The 17993-nt window shown below is 39.1% G+C and overlaps 1 protein-coding gene across 2 annotated transcripts in view; it reads left to right on the forward strand.

Annotated features, from left to right (window-relative positions):
- Positions 1 to 330: 330 nt before the first annotated feature.
- The window catches only part of NTNG1 (netrin G1), a gene marked incomplete at both ends in the record, with an annotated part of 346940 nt that continues 329277 nt past the window's right edge, over positions 331 to 17993 (forward strand). For both annotated transcript variants that reach the window (XM_082613121.1, XM_082613122.1), the window contains one exon: positions 331 to 576. In XM_082613121.1, the coding sequence (XP_082469247.1) occupies positions 331 to 576 (246 nt within the window). The remainder of the gene's footprint in view (positions 577 to 17993) is intronic.

The following is a 17993-nucleotide window of genomic DNA, read 5'->3' on the forward strand; positions in this document are numbered from 1 at the left end:
GACATCTTTTACAAAAACCAAACTAGACGCAAGTCTAATAGATATGTTCTAAGACAATGAAAAAGCTGCAAGTTGTTGCTAATGCCTAATGCACAAGTATGCTAGGTTTCCACCAAAGTCCCCAATATACCTGAACACGTGCAATATCCGAATCCTTCACTTTTAGTTTTGGAATCTACTTTGAAGTCTCATCCTCTTTTTTTTTTTTTTTTTTTTTTTTGTTAAATATACAAACCTACCTACGTATAGACATACACGTATATGTAAAATAGAGACCACAGATAAGCAAACCCGGCTTTTGTTACCACGAAGATTGCCAAGAATTTAGAGATGTATTTGTCAAGATTCCTGTCAATTCATGCCCTTTGGGTTACAGTGTCCTCAGTGATGCAGCCCTACCCTTTGGTGTGGGGACATTATGATGTGTGTAAGACTCAGATTTACACAGAAGAAGGGAAAGTTTGGGATTATATGGCCTGTCAGCCGGAATCTACAGACATGACAAAATATCTGAAAGTGAAACTGGATCCTCCGGACATTACCTGTGGAGACCCTCCTGAGACATTCTGTGCAATGGTGAGACAACCTTTTTGAATAGAATATTTCGTGTTAAGTGCGGGCATGTTGTATATGCATACAAATGTGTTAAGTGTAAAGACTCAACTCAGGTAATGAGCTGAATCTGCAAGTGGCAGATTTGTGCTAAACAGGCTAGCTTCATTCTCAGTGGAGGCTTGCACCACCTGGAATTACAGTTTGCACAGTGTGATTGATGCACTGGAACTTACCTTCCTGCAAACCAAAGGTTTCACTGAGGCAAGTGCACTGAATATAAATTATAAAAAAAAAAGTCCACTGAAGTTTAAATTTCAGATTGGAGATTGGGAATATGATTAGGCTATATGTGATATCATAAGGATAAAACCCATTGGTAAACCAACTTTAAAAACACAAAGGTTTCTTCACATACGTATTTAAATTAAGGCTAGTCCCATGTTCCATAGTTCAAGGCTAGAGTAGATGTCCTGATTTTCCTCATCAGGAAACTGCTATGGTTTGGAAATCCTTGGTTAGGAGACCAGTGAGAAGGGAAGCAGAAGAGGAGACAGAGGCTAAAGCCTCATGAGAAGCTTTTCCAGAAGAGTCTTATTTGTCAACTTATGCAGCCTCTTGTTTACAAGGGTTGTGGTTTTCCATAGAAAAGTTTGGAATATGGAAAACATGTTTATTGAAAAAGTAATGATATGGAGCATACAAATTCAAATACTCTCCTTTTGATAAGCAAAGTTAGATAATTTGTTGTTTTCATAGTATACATAAGTCTTTTTCTGAGTGGAAAGGTAAATGGGATGTAAAAAGGTAACACAGGAGTGACAAATTGAATTTTCACTAGAGATGTTGCTGAAAATATACCCATAAGGTATTAGTAAAGAGTTTGGTGATTGAAATGATGTAAATCAATGTGCTAAAGAATTCAGACAGTGTGTTCATTTGGTTTATGTTGGGTTTTTTTTTATTATAGGCGGTCTTTATTTGATACAGGAAATGTTGTGGTCCCATTTTTCACCACGTAACAGAGGTAGTCATATGGCAGATTTTAATAGTATCCTTGCCTGACTTTATTATCTTGAACCTGGCCTGGCATTTTCAGGATAGTAAAACTATTAATCAAAGTAGCATCTGTTCACAGTCCCTAGTGAGTTAAATTAGCATAAGATCATCTTAGACCTAGCACTGTAGAAAAGGTTTTGTAACAGGAAACAGTTTTGAGCACTAAACAGTGCTTTCACCTAAAAGCTAAGGGCTTGCCATTTTTCAGAAGTGCCTTTGGGGACTGGTTTGAATTATAGTCTAAACCTGATTTTGCGGAGAGTGAGAAAAAGAGCTTAGCTATTAGGTGTCACTATGACTAAAGTGCTCTGAAAGACTAAATATTTCAAAGAGAGGACCGTCTCTCTGGGTAGCAGATATCTGCTTTGCAAAGAAGTTGCCTTTTAGAAACCAGAGACTTCCAGAAGAGGAGATTATTCAATCAAACACCTTGGGAAAACTATAATAAATCTGTAAAAGAGCAGGGACATTTTTTGGCTTTATGTAAGATTTTTAATAATCTCTCATAAAAGGTCAAACTTAAGATCTCATTGCAAATCTGGGGTGAAATTGCTGTTCAGGTGACAGGTTTGGCCCAGAACTCCTTAGCAGAGGATGAGTTCTGGGCCAAATCTTTGTATTATTAAGAACACTCTGGCTCTACATATTGGTTTGCATGCACTTGTAGCAATATGCCTCTTCTGGAATTGTTTAATAATTTACAGATCTAAGTAAAATAGCGAAGATCCTTTTTCACAGTGCTGTTTGCACTTGCATAGGCCCTGTATGATGTGTTCAACATGTGATTTGAATGTGCAGCTTCCCTGGTGTCAGCCTCTGGCAAGAGAATGCTTGCTCAGCACTGCTCCTGTCCATCGTGTTGAAGAGTTTACTTGGTGTCTTTAGCATGCCTCTTTCTCCCATCTTGAGTGGGAAATGGTGCATTATAGAACTTCTCACGCCTGACTTTTACAGTGACATGGTCTAAGGTCTTTAAACAAGCCAGTTTCTACCAGTTTACTGGCTAAGTGATGTTAGTGACCAAAAGAGAAAAAAGTGAAAACGATATCCCTCAGCTTTCCCAAGTGCAGTAATATGTGTACTTTACATGTTTATGTGAAACTCCACAGGACAGTGTTTTAAAAGGCTACATCTTGGGCCTCCCTGGTGGCGCAGTGGTTGAGAGTCCGCCTGCCGATGCAGGGGATACGGGTTCGTGCCCCGGTCTGGGAGGATCCCATATGCCGCGGAGCGGCTGGGCCCGTGAGCCATGGCCGCTGGGCCTGCGCGTCCGGAGCCTGTGCTCCGCAACGGGAGAGGCCACAACAGTGAGAGGCCCACATACCGAAAAAAAAAAAAAAAAAAAAAAAAGGCTACATCTTACTGTGATACAGATATTCAGAAGTCTTGGTGGGTTTAAGTTTGTCATTGGACAGAATTGTTTTCCATGGGAGAGTGTGAGGTTTGTGAGATGTTACCTATCTATGCTTAATTTGGACTCCTTAATATACATTTGATTGGCATAACAGGTTTAATAATCTATACTTTAAATATATAGTTTGAGACTATTTGTATGCATATTATATACCAAGTCAAAGATAGTGGCCTAATATAGCAACACTTCCTGTCTGCAGTTTTGTATTTTCCATAAAACTCTTTAGTGTAAGGTTTCCTGACACAGGCTGTAAAGCTGTTTCAGGATGCTGTCATATCAGACCTGTTTAGGTGCTCCTTAGCCCGAGGTCTAATGGGAATCCATAAAGTCATTTGTGTTATGACTTTCACATTCTCCCCTCCTTGACACACGCATCCATACCTGCTCCCTCAGAGTCGTTATGGCCTATTACATCAGGGCAGCTGCCACATAAGCACAATCACTGCTTAGCCCTGATATGTAAATGTTTGCTGCAAAATGGTTTCAGTAATCACCTGCTCAGCTAGTGACACCCTTATTAGCTGTGACTGCAGCAATTCTGAGCACCGGGGGGACATTTGGTCAGAGAAATACCCTATAATTCCCATAGCCAATTTATCTTATATAAAGTTGAAGTTCATTGGCAATGCATTGAGAGTTTGTATTGCTGCTTTTTGCATTGCCTCCATCATTATATGCCAGTGACCATCCATGAATGCTACATTTACTTTAGAGTGAAATTTTAGGGGAAAAGGACCACATGATTCCATTTAACAGTAGATCTCTGTTTATTAACCTGGATAACCTACTTAATAACTCTTTAATATCTAGTGATTTTAAATTTTTGTATAGTAATAGTACCAGCATTTTAAACATTAGTTTTATGGGAGATTCTGCCATTTCTACTTATGATAGTGAAATAGGGGAATAGAAATAGATATACACACATACATATATATGCATGAATTTTGTATATTGAGGCCATACATTTTCTTTTTAATTTAATCTGATATATTCCTTGTAAGTTGTCGATGGCTAAAAGAACTCTGTTTTTGTTAAGGGTGAAGAATCTGAAGGGTAGAAGAGGGTTAAGCATTTTTTTTAGGCTGACATAACATGTTAGTATAGATCATGTCCTCCTTCAGCCATGTAAAAGCTTCAGGTAGCACAGCTTTGTCAGAAAACACAGGTCATCTAGTGACTACAATTTGTTTCAATTTGCATAAAGAGCAAATAGGACGATCTGAACCTGTGTGTAAAGCTGAAGTGACAACACAAAGTTATGACTTGTTCTTTGTGTTTAGACAAACTTAGCTGTCATATCTCCACGCAACACCCCAGTGGCTTAAAAATGGCAAAATTATTTGCAATTATCTCCAACCTGCAGCTAATTTTCTGGATAAGTTAAACAGAAGCTTTCAAAAGAAGCCTACAGACGGAAGAAGTCATGGGCGTTTGTACAATTTATGGCACAGAAGTGCTGATGTCGGTAGAAATGTGAGCCCTGGAGTGCACCTATGGATTTCAGAGCCAATCAAATCTAAATTAGGAAACAAAGATTATTAAAAAGTCTTCTGTGCATGTAATTTTGACATAATATTCTGAGGTGGACATTAAATGCTTCCCTTGGAGACCTTTGGCATCATTAATGCAGCAGCCTTTAATTACATGTAGACTCATATTACTAAAAAATGGAGAAAATAAAGTACTCTGAGGTGTTGTTAACAATACCCTAGTTATGTCTACTGAAATAATTAAAAGAAAGGGTATAATTTTTCTAAATAGAGTGTCAGAATTTGAAATGAAAATGGATTTTCTTTAGGAAATTTACTAATGTGTGCCTGTGTTCTTGATAGGCATTTATTCAAGCACCATAGCAGGTCTATTAATGAACATTCCATATTGTGCTATTTCCAGATAGACTCCTATTAAGAAAAACATTTTTAATTACTATAAGCATTGTGGATAGAGCATATTTCATTATGTTCAAATGGAGTTTACAAAAGTACAAAGCCTTCATGTTTTATAATTTTAAAGGAACCCAGTGGGATGAATGAGTGGTGACACATAGTCTCAGGGCTATCTATCACTTACATTTCTGATTTGGCATCGGCTCAGGTTGCAGTCTGGTGGCTATCAGGTGGCTTTTGAGAAGTTAATTTGATAAATTTAGTTACGTTTTCAATGACAAGGCATTAATATCAATGTTCCAAAAACTGGAAATGACATTGATTTACATAATAATCAAATAATCCTGCACTCTGTTCACGTGAAACATAATTTAATAAATTAATGAAGTTTTAATAACAGTGACATCTTTCATTTGAATTGATTTATCCCTTAATTATGCCAGAATGGAATTTTTAAAAATCTTCAGTTCCTTAATTATTAACACGTCATTGTTATTTAGTTCATTATTTAGACTTACTTCTTAGAAAAGTTTAATTTATGTTTGCAGTGAATTAAGTTCCACAGAGATCAATCTTTCTCATATGTCACTATATCAAGTATTCCCTTGTTAAGGAGCCAATAGTAGCTCCTTATTATCTATTGCATCAAGTCTAAAGTACTCTACCTGTTTTTTTTTTTTTTTTTTTTTTTTTTTTTATTTATTTATGGCTGTGTTGGCTCTTCGTTTCTGGCGAGGGCTTTCTCTAGTTGCGGCAAGTGGGGGCCACTCCTCATCGCGGTGCGCAGGCCTCTCACTGCCACGGCCTCTCCCGTTGCGGAGCACAGGCTCCAGACGCACAGGCTCAGTATTTGTGGCTCACGGGGCTTAGTTGCTCCGCGGCATGTGGGATCCTCCCAGACCAGGGCTCGAACCCCTGTCCCCTGCATTGGCAGGCAGACTCTCAACCACTGCGCCACCAGGGAAGCCCCCTCTACCTGGTTTTTAAATCTGAGTGTTTACAACCTTATTTCCCATTACTTCCCATCAGGACCCAATGACATTTCCAAGGGATTTAAGACTAGCAGTCTCATTGGAAGGGGACTACTGGATTTGGGTTGAGGCTGCATTGGCATAGCATGCATGGTTTATGCAGGAGGCCTTGAGAGGGAGCTGATAAATATTATGGTGGGGCTAACCAAACTTAAAACCACCTCATGTCATTCATTGTTCCCAGACAGTGTTCTCTGTGTGCACGAGTACTCTTGTCTCTGTTGAGCTAATGCACAAATATTACTATAGACTACTGTATGCAATGCGAAGTGAACAGAACATATAGCATGTGCAAAACCTGGTGGTGGTGGTGAGAATCAAAGTCAAATAACATATGGTCCCTGCCCCAAAAGGGAGTAAAAAAAGAGTCCTAAGCAAAATTAATACGAAGTGGTGTGTAGCCAGAGGATGGGGACGAGGATGTAGAGGTAAGACCAGCACTCATAGTTTAAAGGTGAAACATTATTTTGCTGCATATTAAAGAGCCACTTGGAAAATATTGTCTGGTAGCCAAGTGCCTGATGTTAAACTGTGTCTGAAGAAGACAAGAAAAAAGGCTGGGTGCAGCAGATGGACCCACAGCATTTAAATGACAGCCTAGTGGCCTGGTTAATGGTAGATTGACACCTTATATCTGGCAAGATGGAAGAGGAGCAAAAATTCATAGAACCTGATGAGTTAGACCCATATATATATATATATATATATATATATATATATATATATATGTATGTATGTATTTCTTAACTTAGGAGATGCTGAAGTATGCTGCATAAGATAAGCATGGCTCATATACCTGGCGCTCCAACTTCACACAAAGATTAGGAGCATCATTTTACTGAACGCACAAATACAAGATTTTAAAGGTGAAACATGAGACGTCAACATAATTACTGCCTTGTAGTGGACTACTTTGAATTACCTCCTTCAGTTCCTGAAGAGGTAGCCTTGTCTGCTCTAGAGGAATATCACTTGAAAATATAAGAACTAGTGTCCTAAAAAACCCATAGTCTCTCTGGATTATTTTGGGGTCTCTCAGGCATATTCTATAAACTTTTGGTGGTGGTGGGGTTTGTTCTGCTTAGCTCTGGAACTGTGCGTGGGTCTTAGTCTGGCGTCTTGATCCTTTGACGTTAATGACTAGTGTCATCACACAAGAAGTCCCTCATCTCATGTTTTTCTCTACCAGGAGAAGCAGAAGACATTCCTCTTGCTTGGAATAGTCTCCACTTATCCCAATTCCACCCATCCTTCAAGGTCTGTGTCAAGTTAGTTTCTCTGTATACTTCCTGCCAATTTCAGCTCTTATCATTCTCCTGACCTTTTAACTATGTGATTAAAATATATGCCCATCTATCTACTCTACTGTACTGTACCATTCAGCACTTCACTACATCTTATTGATTTATGTACCCACATACACATATGTTTCATGTGTTTACCTTATCCTGACTCTTGGTCTGGATCACTACCCTTTAAGTGAGATAATATGTGAGTCAGCCTCCTGTACTCTCTGATGCAGAGTAGGAGCTCAACAGAAACTATGTATTATATTGCTTTTCTACCTTACAGCATTTATCATATTTCTAGGCAACAAATAAATAATAACATGTTTTTAACTGATTAATTGATCAGTTGATTGAATATAGTATTTGATTTTCTGGAATGTTTTCTATTTCTCGAGGACTTTTATCATGTATCCGGTTTTTCCCTCTGTAAACTAAGAGACAACTAGAAAAATTTAGCTAATCCATTTGGGCAGCTTATAATGAATGATGTTCTCAAAAGAGAGGTAGGAGACAAAAATCTACTGTGAGTTTCAACACTGAAAGTATGTATGAAGGATTCTTTTTTCCATTTCTAATTGAATCTTAAAAAATATTTTTCCAAGTAAAAAATTTGGAAAAGATGAAAAACCTAACACTCAACATTGAAATCATTTTGCCATATTTCTTAAAAGTCTCTCTCCCTAAATATTGGGTTGGCCAAAAAGTTTGTCTTTTTGGCCAACCCAATATAATATACATTTTGTTTTACAAAATTGGAATCATAGAATCATCAGATATAATTTTTCATCTTTTTTCATTTACTACTATAGGTTTATCATTTACTTAGATCATTTATATGTGCTTAGAGAGTATGATTTGATAGCTATAAATATCCTATTATATGGATATATAATATTTTATTTAATTATGCTCCTACCTTGATGACTTGATGTTATTTTCATTTCATTTTTTTTCTATTGGTTATAATGCTTTGATGAACATGTATCAATATAGTTTTCTTTATTAAACCTACCCTTCTTCTCCCATATTCCAAACCTCCCATATTAAATGCACATGTTTTTAGGATGGTGAGCTCATCATATTGACTTTAGTTGAGGCTAAAGAGTTGGGTTGTATTCTTTTGCTCTCAAGGGTGGAATCCTACTGAATGGAAGGGGCATTCTCTGTGTGAATCTTGGGGAAAGAGGTGTTGGACTTAAACCAAGATGTAGGACTTAGGCAGCCCCCCTATCAGTGGGCCTTGTTCTCTTTTGTCTGGACTTGAGAGAGCTTCTGGAGGTAGAAGGAAGACAGCTTCTGCCACACGGTAGAGAGCAAAGTCAGGAGACCTCTTTGGAAGCAACAAGCTGAAGATGAGCAAATTACACCTTGTCGACTATACCTGTGGCTTTAGAACTTGCTTTAAGTTGATCCACAGTGAGAAATACATTTTATATTGGAACACAGTAAACACACACTTATCCACACACACACAACCAAAACAAAAGTGTTGCAGAACAGTCCTTACCCTTTTATATGTGCTATGCCCTCTGATATTTTTTTCCCTTTATATTCCTTTTTCTTCTTTAACAAATAATTGAAAATTACATATTGATGGTTGTGTACAAATTATAAGTAGCATTGTTTTTGAACCTTGCATAAATGGAAAAATAGTGTACACATTATTATATAGCTTCTTTCTTTTAAATTTAACATTATATTTTTGAGATATACTACTTTGTAGTATTCTACCCTATGGATATTTCTTTAATCAATCTTCTATTCATAGACATTTAGGTTGTTTGGTTTTTATACTTTAAGGCTCTTAACTGGTGTCAAACTGTCCATCAGAAAGATAGTTTATCTATACTTCCTCCAGTATTTTATGAAATGCCCTAGTAGCTAGATCCTCATCAATACTGGGCATTATATTCTTTTCTTAAAAATTGATTGATTGATTGATTGCCGCATTGGGTCCTTGATGCTGCGCGCGGGCTTTCTCTAGTTGCGGCGAGCCAGGGCTACTCTTTGTTGCCGTGCACGGGCTTCTCATTGCAGTGGCTTCTCTTGTTGTGGAGCATGGGATCTAGGCACGTGGGCTTCAGTAGTTGTGGCTCACGGGTTCTAGAGCGCAGGCTCAGTAGTTGTGGTGCACGGGCTTAGTTGCTCCTCGGCATGTGGGATCTTCCCAAACCAGGGCTCGAACCCTTGGCCCCTGCATTGGCAGGCAGATTCTTAACCTCTGTGCCACCAGGGAAGCCCCTGGACATTATACTCTTAAATTTTCTTCTGATATAGGGCCTTAGCAGATAAATTATGTAGTTTACCAAAAAGGATATTGATGAAATTATTCTTATTCCCACCACCTTTTCTGCTAAGATAACAATTTTTAAACTTTGACATTGATATACAAACATATTGGAAGGGGAAAATGACATTTCATTTTTAAAGATGTATTTATTTGCTTATTGAAAAGATTGAGTTTTTAAATATGTTTCTTGGCCATTTAAATTTTCTTATTCCTAATTGTAGTAGTTTTACTCCTTTGTATTTTTTGCCCCTTTTTAAACTTTTCTATTGAAGCCAACAGTTAAGTTAAAAGATATATATTTGGGCCTTTTAAACAGACACCATTGTTTTTCAGTTGATCAAGTTCAAAAATGAGTATCCTTTCTTCCAGAAGAATAGGTCTTGTTTCAGAGACTTTTCCACACCCTTCATTTTGTGGAAATTTTACGTAATCTTGCCCTGGGTTTTGGTGGCATGGGGGCCATCATCTCAGGGCTAGGAAATATTCATCTGAGTGCCCTCTCAAGTCTTTTGTTTCTAATATAAAAACTTTGAGAAGTTGTCATTTACCCTCAGTAAAGCGTTCTTCCTTTTCCCTTAGAATCAGCCTTTTTGGAGACAGTTGCATACTGAAACATATTCCTTGTATAAAGTGGCTGGTGTGAAATCTGCTTTGGTTTTAATTCACCAGACCAATGGGCAGACTAGCTTTTCATATGCCATTTTTAGATTTCAGAATTTCCTTCCTTACAAAAGGGGGAAAGGATGAAAGTTGTTTCACACAGCATCATACTGGAAAAGAACTTACTGAGATTGGCAGGTTGTAAGTTTCTTCTCATCTTTCTGGGAATAGATAGATTCTCATAGTATCATTTCCATGAAAATTAGAGACATGAGCTGAGGAAGAAACCAAAATTGGTTTTCAATTTTTGACCTACTTTGGAACTGACTTCTAAAATATTAAATGAAGAATTGAGCTGGATGCTGTTTTAGCACAAAGAAATAGCCCTTTTGTTCCAGAGGGCTGATGTCCTTTGAGAGGTCCAGCAGCTGACATTATCATCAAGTCATGTCTGAACAATGCTTTTTCACCATTACATATAACTTTTTTTTTTTTTTTTTTTTATTTTATTTTTTTGCTTTATAACAAATATAATCAGTTATACATATACATATGTTTCCATATCCCCTCCCTTTTGCGTCTCCCTCCCACCCTCCCTATCCCACCCCTCCAGGCGGTCACAAAGTACCGAGCTGATCTCCCTGTGCTATGCGGCTGATTCCCACTAGCTATCTACCTCACGTTTGGTAGTGTATATATGTCCATGCCGCTCTTTCACTTTGTCACAGCTTACCCTTCCCCCTCCCCATATCCTCAAGTCCATTCTCTAGTAGGTCTGTGTCTTTATTCCTGTCTTACCCCTATGTTCTTCATGACATTTTTTTTTTCTTAAATTCCATATATATGTGTCAGCATACAGTATTTGTCTTTCTCTTTCTGACTTACTTCACTCTGTATGACAGACTCTAGGTCTATCCACCTCATTACAAATAGCTCAATTTCATTTCTTTTTATGGCTGAGTAATATTCCATTGTATATATGTGCCACATCTTCTTTATCCATTCATCCGATGATGGACACTTAGGTTGTTTCCATCTCCGGGCTATTGTAAATAGGGCTGCTATGAACATTTTGGTACATGTCTCTTTTTGAATTATGGTTTTCTCAGGGTATATGCCCAGTAGTGGGATTGCTGGGTCATATGGTAGGTCTATTTGTAGTTTTTTAAGGAACCTCCATACCGTTCTCCATAGCGGCTGTACCAATTCACATTCCCACCAGCAGTGCAAGAGTGTTCCCTTTTTTCCACACCCTCTCCAGCATTTATTGTTTCTAGATTTTTTGATGATGGCCATTCTGACTGGTGTTAGATGATATCTCATTGTAGTTTTGATTTGCATTTCTCTAATGAGTAAAGATGTTGAGCATCCTTTCATGTGTTTGTTGGCAGTCTGTATATCTTCTGTGGAGAAATGTCTGTTTAGGTCTTCTGCCCATTTTTGGATTGGGTTGTTTGTTTTTTTGCTATTGAGCTGCATGAGCTGCTTATAAATTTTGGAGATTAATCCTTTGTCAGTTGCTTCATTTGCAAATATTTTCTCCCATTCTGAGGGTTGTCTTTTGGTCTTGTTTATGGTTTCCTTTGCTGTGCAAAAGCTTTTAAGTTTCATTAGGTCCCATGTGTTTATTTTTGTCTTTATTTCCATTTCTCTAGGAGGTGGGTCAAAAAGGATCTTGCTGTGATTTATGTCATAGAGTGTTCTGCCTATGTTTTCCTCTAAGAGTTTGATAGTGTCTGGCCTTACATTTAGGTCTTTAATCCATTTTGAGCTTATTTTTGTGTATGGTGTTAGGGAATGATCTAATCTCATACTTTTACATGTCCCTATCCAGTTTTCCCAGCACCACTTATTGAAGAGACTGTCCTTTCTCCACTGTACATTCCTGCCTCCTTTATCAAAGATAAGGTGACCATATGTCCGTGGGTTTAACTCTGGGCTTTCTATCCTGTTCCATTGATCTATCTTTCTGTTTTTGTGCCAGTACCATACTGTCTTGATTACTGTAGCTTTGTAGTATAGTCTGAAGTCAGGGAGCCTGATTCCTCCAGCTCCATTTTTCGTTCTCAAGATTGCTTTGGCTATTCGGGGTCTTTTGTGTTTCCATACAAATTGTGAAATTTTTTGTTCTAGTTCTGTGAAAAATGCCAGTGGTAGTTTGATAGGGATTGCATTGAACCTGTAGATTGCTTTGGGTAGTAGAGTCATTTTCACAATGTTGATTCTTCCAATCCAAGAACATGGTATATCTCTCCATCTATTTGTATCATCTTTAATTTCTTTCATCAGTGTCTTATAATTTTCTGCATACAGGTCTTTTGTCTCCTTAGGTAGGTTTATTCCTAGATATTTTATTCTTTTTGTTGCAATGGTAAATGGGAGTGTTTCCTTGATTTCACTTTCAGATTTTTCATCATCAGTATATAGGAATGCCAGAGATTTCTGTGCATTAATTTTGTATCCTGCAACTTTACCAAATTCATTGATTAACTCTAGTAGTTTTCTGGTAGCATCTTTAGGATTCTCTATGTATAGTATCATGTCATCTGCAAACAGTGACAGCTTTACTTCTTCTTTTCCAATTTGGATTCCTTTTATTTCCGTTTCTTCTCTGATTCCTGTGGCTAAAACTTCCAAAACTAGGTTGAATAAGAGTGGTGAAAGTGGGCAACCTTGTCTAGTTCCTGATCTTAGTGGAAATGGTTTCAGTTTTTCACCATTGAGGACGATGCTGGCTGTGGGTTTGTCATATATGGCCTTTATTATGTTGAGGAAAGTTCCCTCTATGCCTACTTTCTGCAGGGTTTTTATCATAAATGGGTGTTGAATTTTGTCGAAAGCTTTCTCTGCATCTATTGAGATGATCATATGGTTTTTCTCCTTCAGTTTGTTAATATGGTGTATCACGTTGATTGATTTGCGTATATTGAAGAATCCTTGCATTCCTGGAATAAACCCCACTTGATCATGGTGTATGATCCTTTTAATGTGCTGTTGGATTCTGTTTGCTAGTATTTTGTTGAGGATTTTTGCATCTATGTTCATCAGTGATATTGGCCTGTAGTTTTCTTTCTTTGTGACATCCTTGCCTGGTTTTGGTATCAAGGTGATGGTGGCCTCGTAGAATGAGTTTGGGAGTGTTCCTCCCTCTGCTATATTTTGGAAGAGTTTCAGAAGGATAGGTGTTAGCTCTTCTCTAAATGCTTGATAGAATTCGCCTGTGAAGCCATCTGGTCCTGGGCTTTTGTTTGTTGGAAGATTTTTTATCACAGTTTCAATTTCAGTGCTTGTGATTGGTCTGTTCATATTTTCTATTTCTTCCTGATTCAGTCTTGGCAGGTTGTGCATTTCTAAGAATTTGTCCATTTCTTCCAGGTTGTCCATTTTATTGGCATAGAGTTGCTTATAGTAATCTCTCATGATCTTTTGTATTTCTGTAGTGTCAGTTGTTACTTCTCCTTTTTCATTTCTAATTCTATTGATTTGAGTCTTCTCCCTTTTTTTCTTGATGAGTCTGGCTAATGGTTTATCAATTTTGTTTATCTTCTCAAAGAACCAGCTTTTAGTTTTATTGATCTTTGCTATCGTTTCCTTCATTTCTTTTTCATTTATTTCTGATCTGATTTTTATGATTTCTTTCCTTCTGCTAACTTTGGGATGTTTTTGTTCTTCTTTCTCTAATTGCTTTAGGTGCAAGGTTAGGTTGTTTATTCGAGATGTTTCCTGTTTCTTAAGGTGGGATTGTATTGCTATAAACTTCCCTCTTAGAACTGCTTTTGCTGCATCCCATAGGTTTTGGGTCGTCGTGTCTCCATTGTCATTTGTTTCTAGGTATTTTTTAATTTCCTCTTTGATTTCTTCAGTGATCACTTCGTTATTAAGTAGTGTATTGTTTAGCCTCCATGTGTTTGTATTTTTTACAGCTCTTTTCCTGTAATTGATATCTAGTCTCATAGCATTGTGGTCGGAAAAGATACTTGATACAATTTCAATTTTCTTAAATTTACCAAGGCTTGATTTGTGACCCAAGATATGATCTATCCTGGAGAATGTTCCATGAGCACTTGAGAAAAATGTGTATTCTGTTGTTTTTGGATGGAATGTCCTATAAATATCAATTAAGTCCATCTTGTTTAATGTATCATTTAAAGCTTGTGTTTCCTTATTTATTTTCATTTTGGATGATCTGTCCATTGGTGAAAGTGGGGTGTTAAAGTCCCCTACTATGAGTGTGTTACTGTCGATTTCTCCTTTTATGGCTGTTAGTATTTGCCTTATGTATTGAGGTGCTCCTATGTTGGGTGCATAGATATTTACAATTGTTATATCTTCTTCTTGGATCGATCCCTTGATCATTATGTAGTGTCCTTCTTTGTCTCTTCTAGTAGTCCTTATTTTAAAGTCTATTTTGTCTGATATGAGAATTGCTACTCCAGCTTTCTTTTGGTTTCCATTTGCATGGAATATCTTTTTCCATCCCCTTACTTTCAGTCTGTATGTGTCTCTAGGTCTGAAGTGGGTCTCTTGTAGACAGCATATAGATGGGTCTTGTTTTTGTATCCATTCAGCCACTCTGTGTCTTTTGGTGGGAGCATTTAGTCCATTTACATTTAAGGTAATTATCGATATGTATGTTCCTATTCCCATTTTCTTAATTGTTTTGGGTTCGTTATTGTAGGTCTTTTCCTTCTGTTGTGTTTCTTGCCTAGAGAAGTTCCTTTAGCATTTGTTGTAAAGCTGGTTTGGTGGTGCTGAACTCTCTCAGCTTTTGCTTGTATGTAAACGTTTTAATTTCTCCATCAAATCTGAATGAGATCCTTGCTGGGTAGAGTAATCTTGGTTGCAGGTTTTTCTCCTTCATCACTTTAAGTATGTCCTGCCACTCCCTTCTGGCTTGTAGAGTTTCTGCTGAGAGATCAGCTGTTATCCTGATGGGGATTCCCTTGTGTGTTATTTGTTGTTTTTGCCTTGCTGCTTTTAATATGATTTCTTTGTGTTTAATTTTTGACAGTTTGATTAATATGTGTCTTGGCGTATTTCTCCTTGGATTTATTCTGTATGGGACTCTCTGTGCCTCCTGGACTTGATTAACTATTTCCTTTCCCATATTAGGGAAGTTTTCAACTATAATCTCTTCAAATATTTTCTCAGTCCCTTTCTTTTTCTCTTCTTCTTCTGGAACCCCTATAATTCGAATGTTGGTGCGTTTAATGTTGTCCCAGAGGTCTCTGAGACTGTCCTCTGTTCTTTTCATTCTTTTTTCTTTATTTTGCTCTGCAGCAGTTATTTCCACTATTTTATCTTCCACCTCACTTATCCGTTCTTCTGCCTCAGTTATTCTGCTATTGATCCCATCTAGAGTATTTTTTATTTCATGTATTGTGTTTTTAATCGATGCTTGATTCATCTTTAGTTCTTCTAGGTCCTTGTTAACTGTTTCTTGCATTTTGTCTATTCTATTTCCAAGATTTTGTATCTGGGAAATAGAATCTTGGATCATCTTTACCATCATTATTCTGAATTCTTTTTCAGGTAGAGTGCCTATTACCTCTTCATTTGTTAGGTCTGGTGGGTTTTTATCTTGCTCCTTCTCCTGCTGTGTGTTTTTCTGTCTTCTCATTTTGCTTATGTTACTGTGTTTGGGGTCTCCTTTTTGCAGGCTGCAGGTTCGTAGTTCCTGTTGTTTTTGGTGTCTGTCCCCAGTGGCTAAGGTTGGTTTAGTGGGTTGTGTAGGCTTCCTAGTGGAGGGGACTAGTGCCTGTGTTCTGGTGGATGAGGCTGGATCTTGTCTTTCTGGTGGGCAGGTCCACGTCTGGTGGTGTGTTTTGGGGTGTCTGTGGACTTTTTATGATTTTAGGCCACCTCTCTGTTAATGGGTGGCGTTGTGTTCCTGTCTTGCTAGTTGTTTGGCTTAGGGTGTCCAGCACTGTAGCCTGCTGGTCGTTGAGTGAAGCTGGGTGCTGGTGTTGAGATGGAGATCTCTGGAAGATTTTCGCCGTTTGATATTATGTGGAGCTGGGAGGTCTCTTGTGGACCAGTGTCCTGAAGTTGGCTCTCCCACCTCAGAGGCACAGCACTGACTCCAGGCTCCTCAATTTGGGATGATGTGTTGTCTATTCATGTATTCCACAGATGCAGGGTACATCAAGTTGATTGTGGAGCTTTAATCCGCTGCTTCTGAGGCTGCTGGGAGAGGTTTCCCTTTCTCTTTGTTCTCACAGCTCCTGGGTCTCAGCTTTGGATTTGGCCCCGCCTCTGCGTGTAGGTCGCCGGAGGGCGTCTGTTCTTCGCTCAGATAGGACAGGGTTAAAGGAGCAGCCTCTTCGGGGACTCTGGCTCACTCAGGCCGGGAGGGAGGGAGGGGCAGGGAGTGCGGGGCGAGCCTGCAGCGGCAGAGGTCGGCGTGACGTTGCACCAGCCCGAGGCGCGCCGTGCGTTCTCCCAGGGAAGCCGCCCCTGGATCCCGGGACCCTGGCAGTGGCGGGCTGCACAGGCTCCCGGAAGGGCGGTGTGGGCAGTGACCTGCGCTCGCACACAGGCTTCTTGGCGGCGGCAGCAGCAGCCCCAGCGTCCCACGCCCGTCTCTGGGCTCCGCGCTTTCAGTCGCGACTCGCGCCCGTCCGTGGAGCCCCTTTAAGCAGCGCTCTTAATCCCCTCTCCTCGCGCACCAGGAAACCAAGAGGGAAGAAAAAGTCTCTTGCCTCTTCGGCAGCTCCAGAGTTTTCCCGGACTCCCTCCCGGCTAGCTGTGGCACATTAGCCCCCTTCAGGCTGAGTTCTCGCCACCAGCCCCAGTCCTCTCCCTGCGCTCTGACCGAAGCCCGAGCCTCAGCTTCCAGCGCTGCGTGCCCTGGCGGGCGAGCAGACAAGCCTCTCGGGCTGGTGAGTGCTGCTCGGCACCGATCCTCTGTGTGCGGATCTCTCCGCTTTGCCCTACCCAGGTATGTGGGGAGTTTCTTGCCTTTTGGGAGGTCTGGGGTCTTCTGCCAGCGTTCAGTAGGTGTTCTGTAGGAGTTGTTCCACGTGTAGCTGTATTTCTGGTGTATCCGTGGGGAGGAAGGTGATCTCCGCGTCTTACCTACATATAACTTTTTGTTTGTTTTCTGTTGCTCTCTTTCCTTCTTGGAAATGATAAAATGAAGATATCAAATATACTTCCAAGCAACCCTCTCTCAAGGGAGAGGAGAATCCAATATATGTGGTCAGTACAAATTGCAGAAGAGGATGTGTGCATGACAAAGAAAATGAGCTGGTGGCCACTCTGAGGTTGGTTGTGATGCCCGGACCATGCCACATGGATTTTGATTTCAAAATTTAGAAAAATTAATCTTACATGTGGTGTTAGGAAGCATTGTCACTAATGTGTCTACTGTCTGGCTCAGGGTAATGTTGTATTTAGCCATCACTGGGGTCACTTTAACAGTGCCTAGCACAGTGTAAAGCACATAGTATTGTTTAATGCATGCTTGTCAAATTGAACTTGTGGAATATTTTTACAAATAATGTTATTTATTGAGAACTTTCCTGGTGTCGTGCACTGTACTAAACACTTGGCCTTTGTTAGTTCATGTAATCCTCAATCTTATCATTATCCTTATTTAATGGGTGAAGTAATTAAGGCAGGAGGTTAAGTAACTTTTCCAACTAAGTAGTGGGAATAGGATAAATCCAGGCAATCTGACATGCATGTCCTACTTTTAAACTATACTATAAATTACCCTCTAATTTTATTTGTAGTCTGTGGAATAAAACCATCACAAAAACCTTTTTTAAATCACATTTATTATTTGGATTATGAGCTACAATACTATGATTTTGTTATCTAAAAAGCCTTTCAGATAACCTCAGAAAATTGGATTCTGTAAACAGA

The sequence above is a fragment of the Mesoplodon mirus genome, assembly GCF_964341445.2.
Source record: "Mesoplodon mirus genome assembly, chromosome: 3".
NCBI classification, from domain to species: domain Eukaryota; kingdom Metazoa; phylum Chordata; class Mammalia; order Artiodactyla; family Ziphiidae; genus Mesoplodon; species Mesoplodon mirus.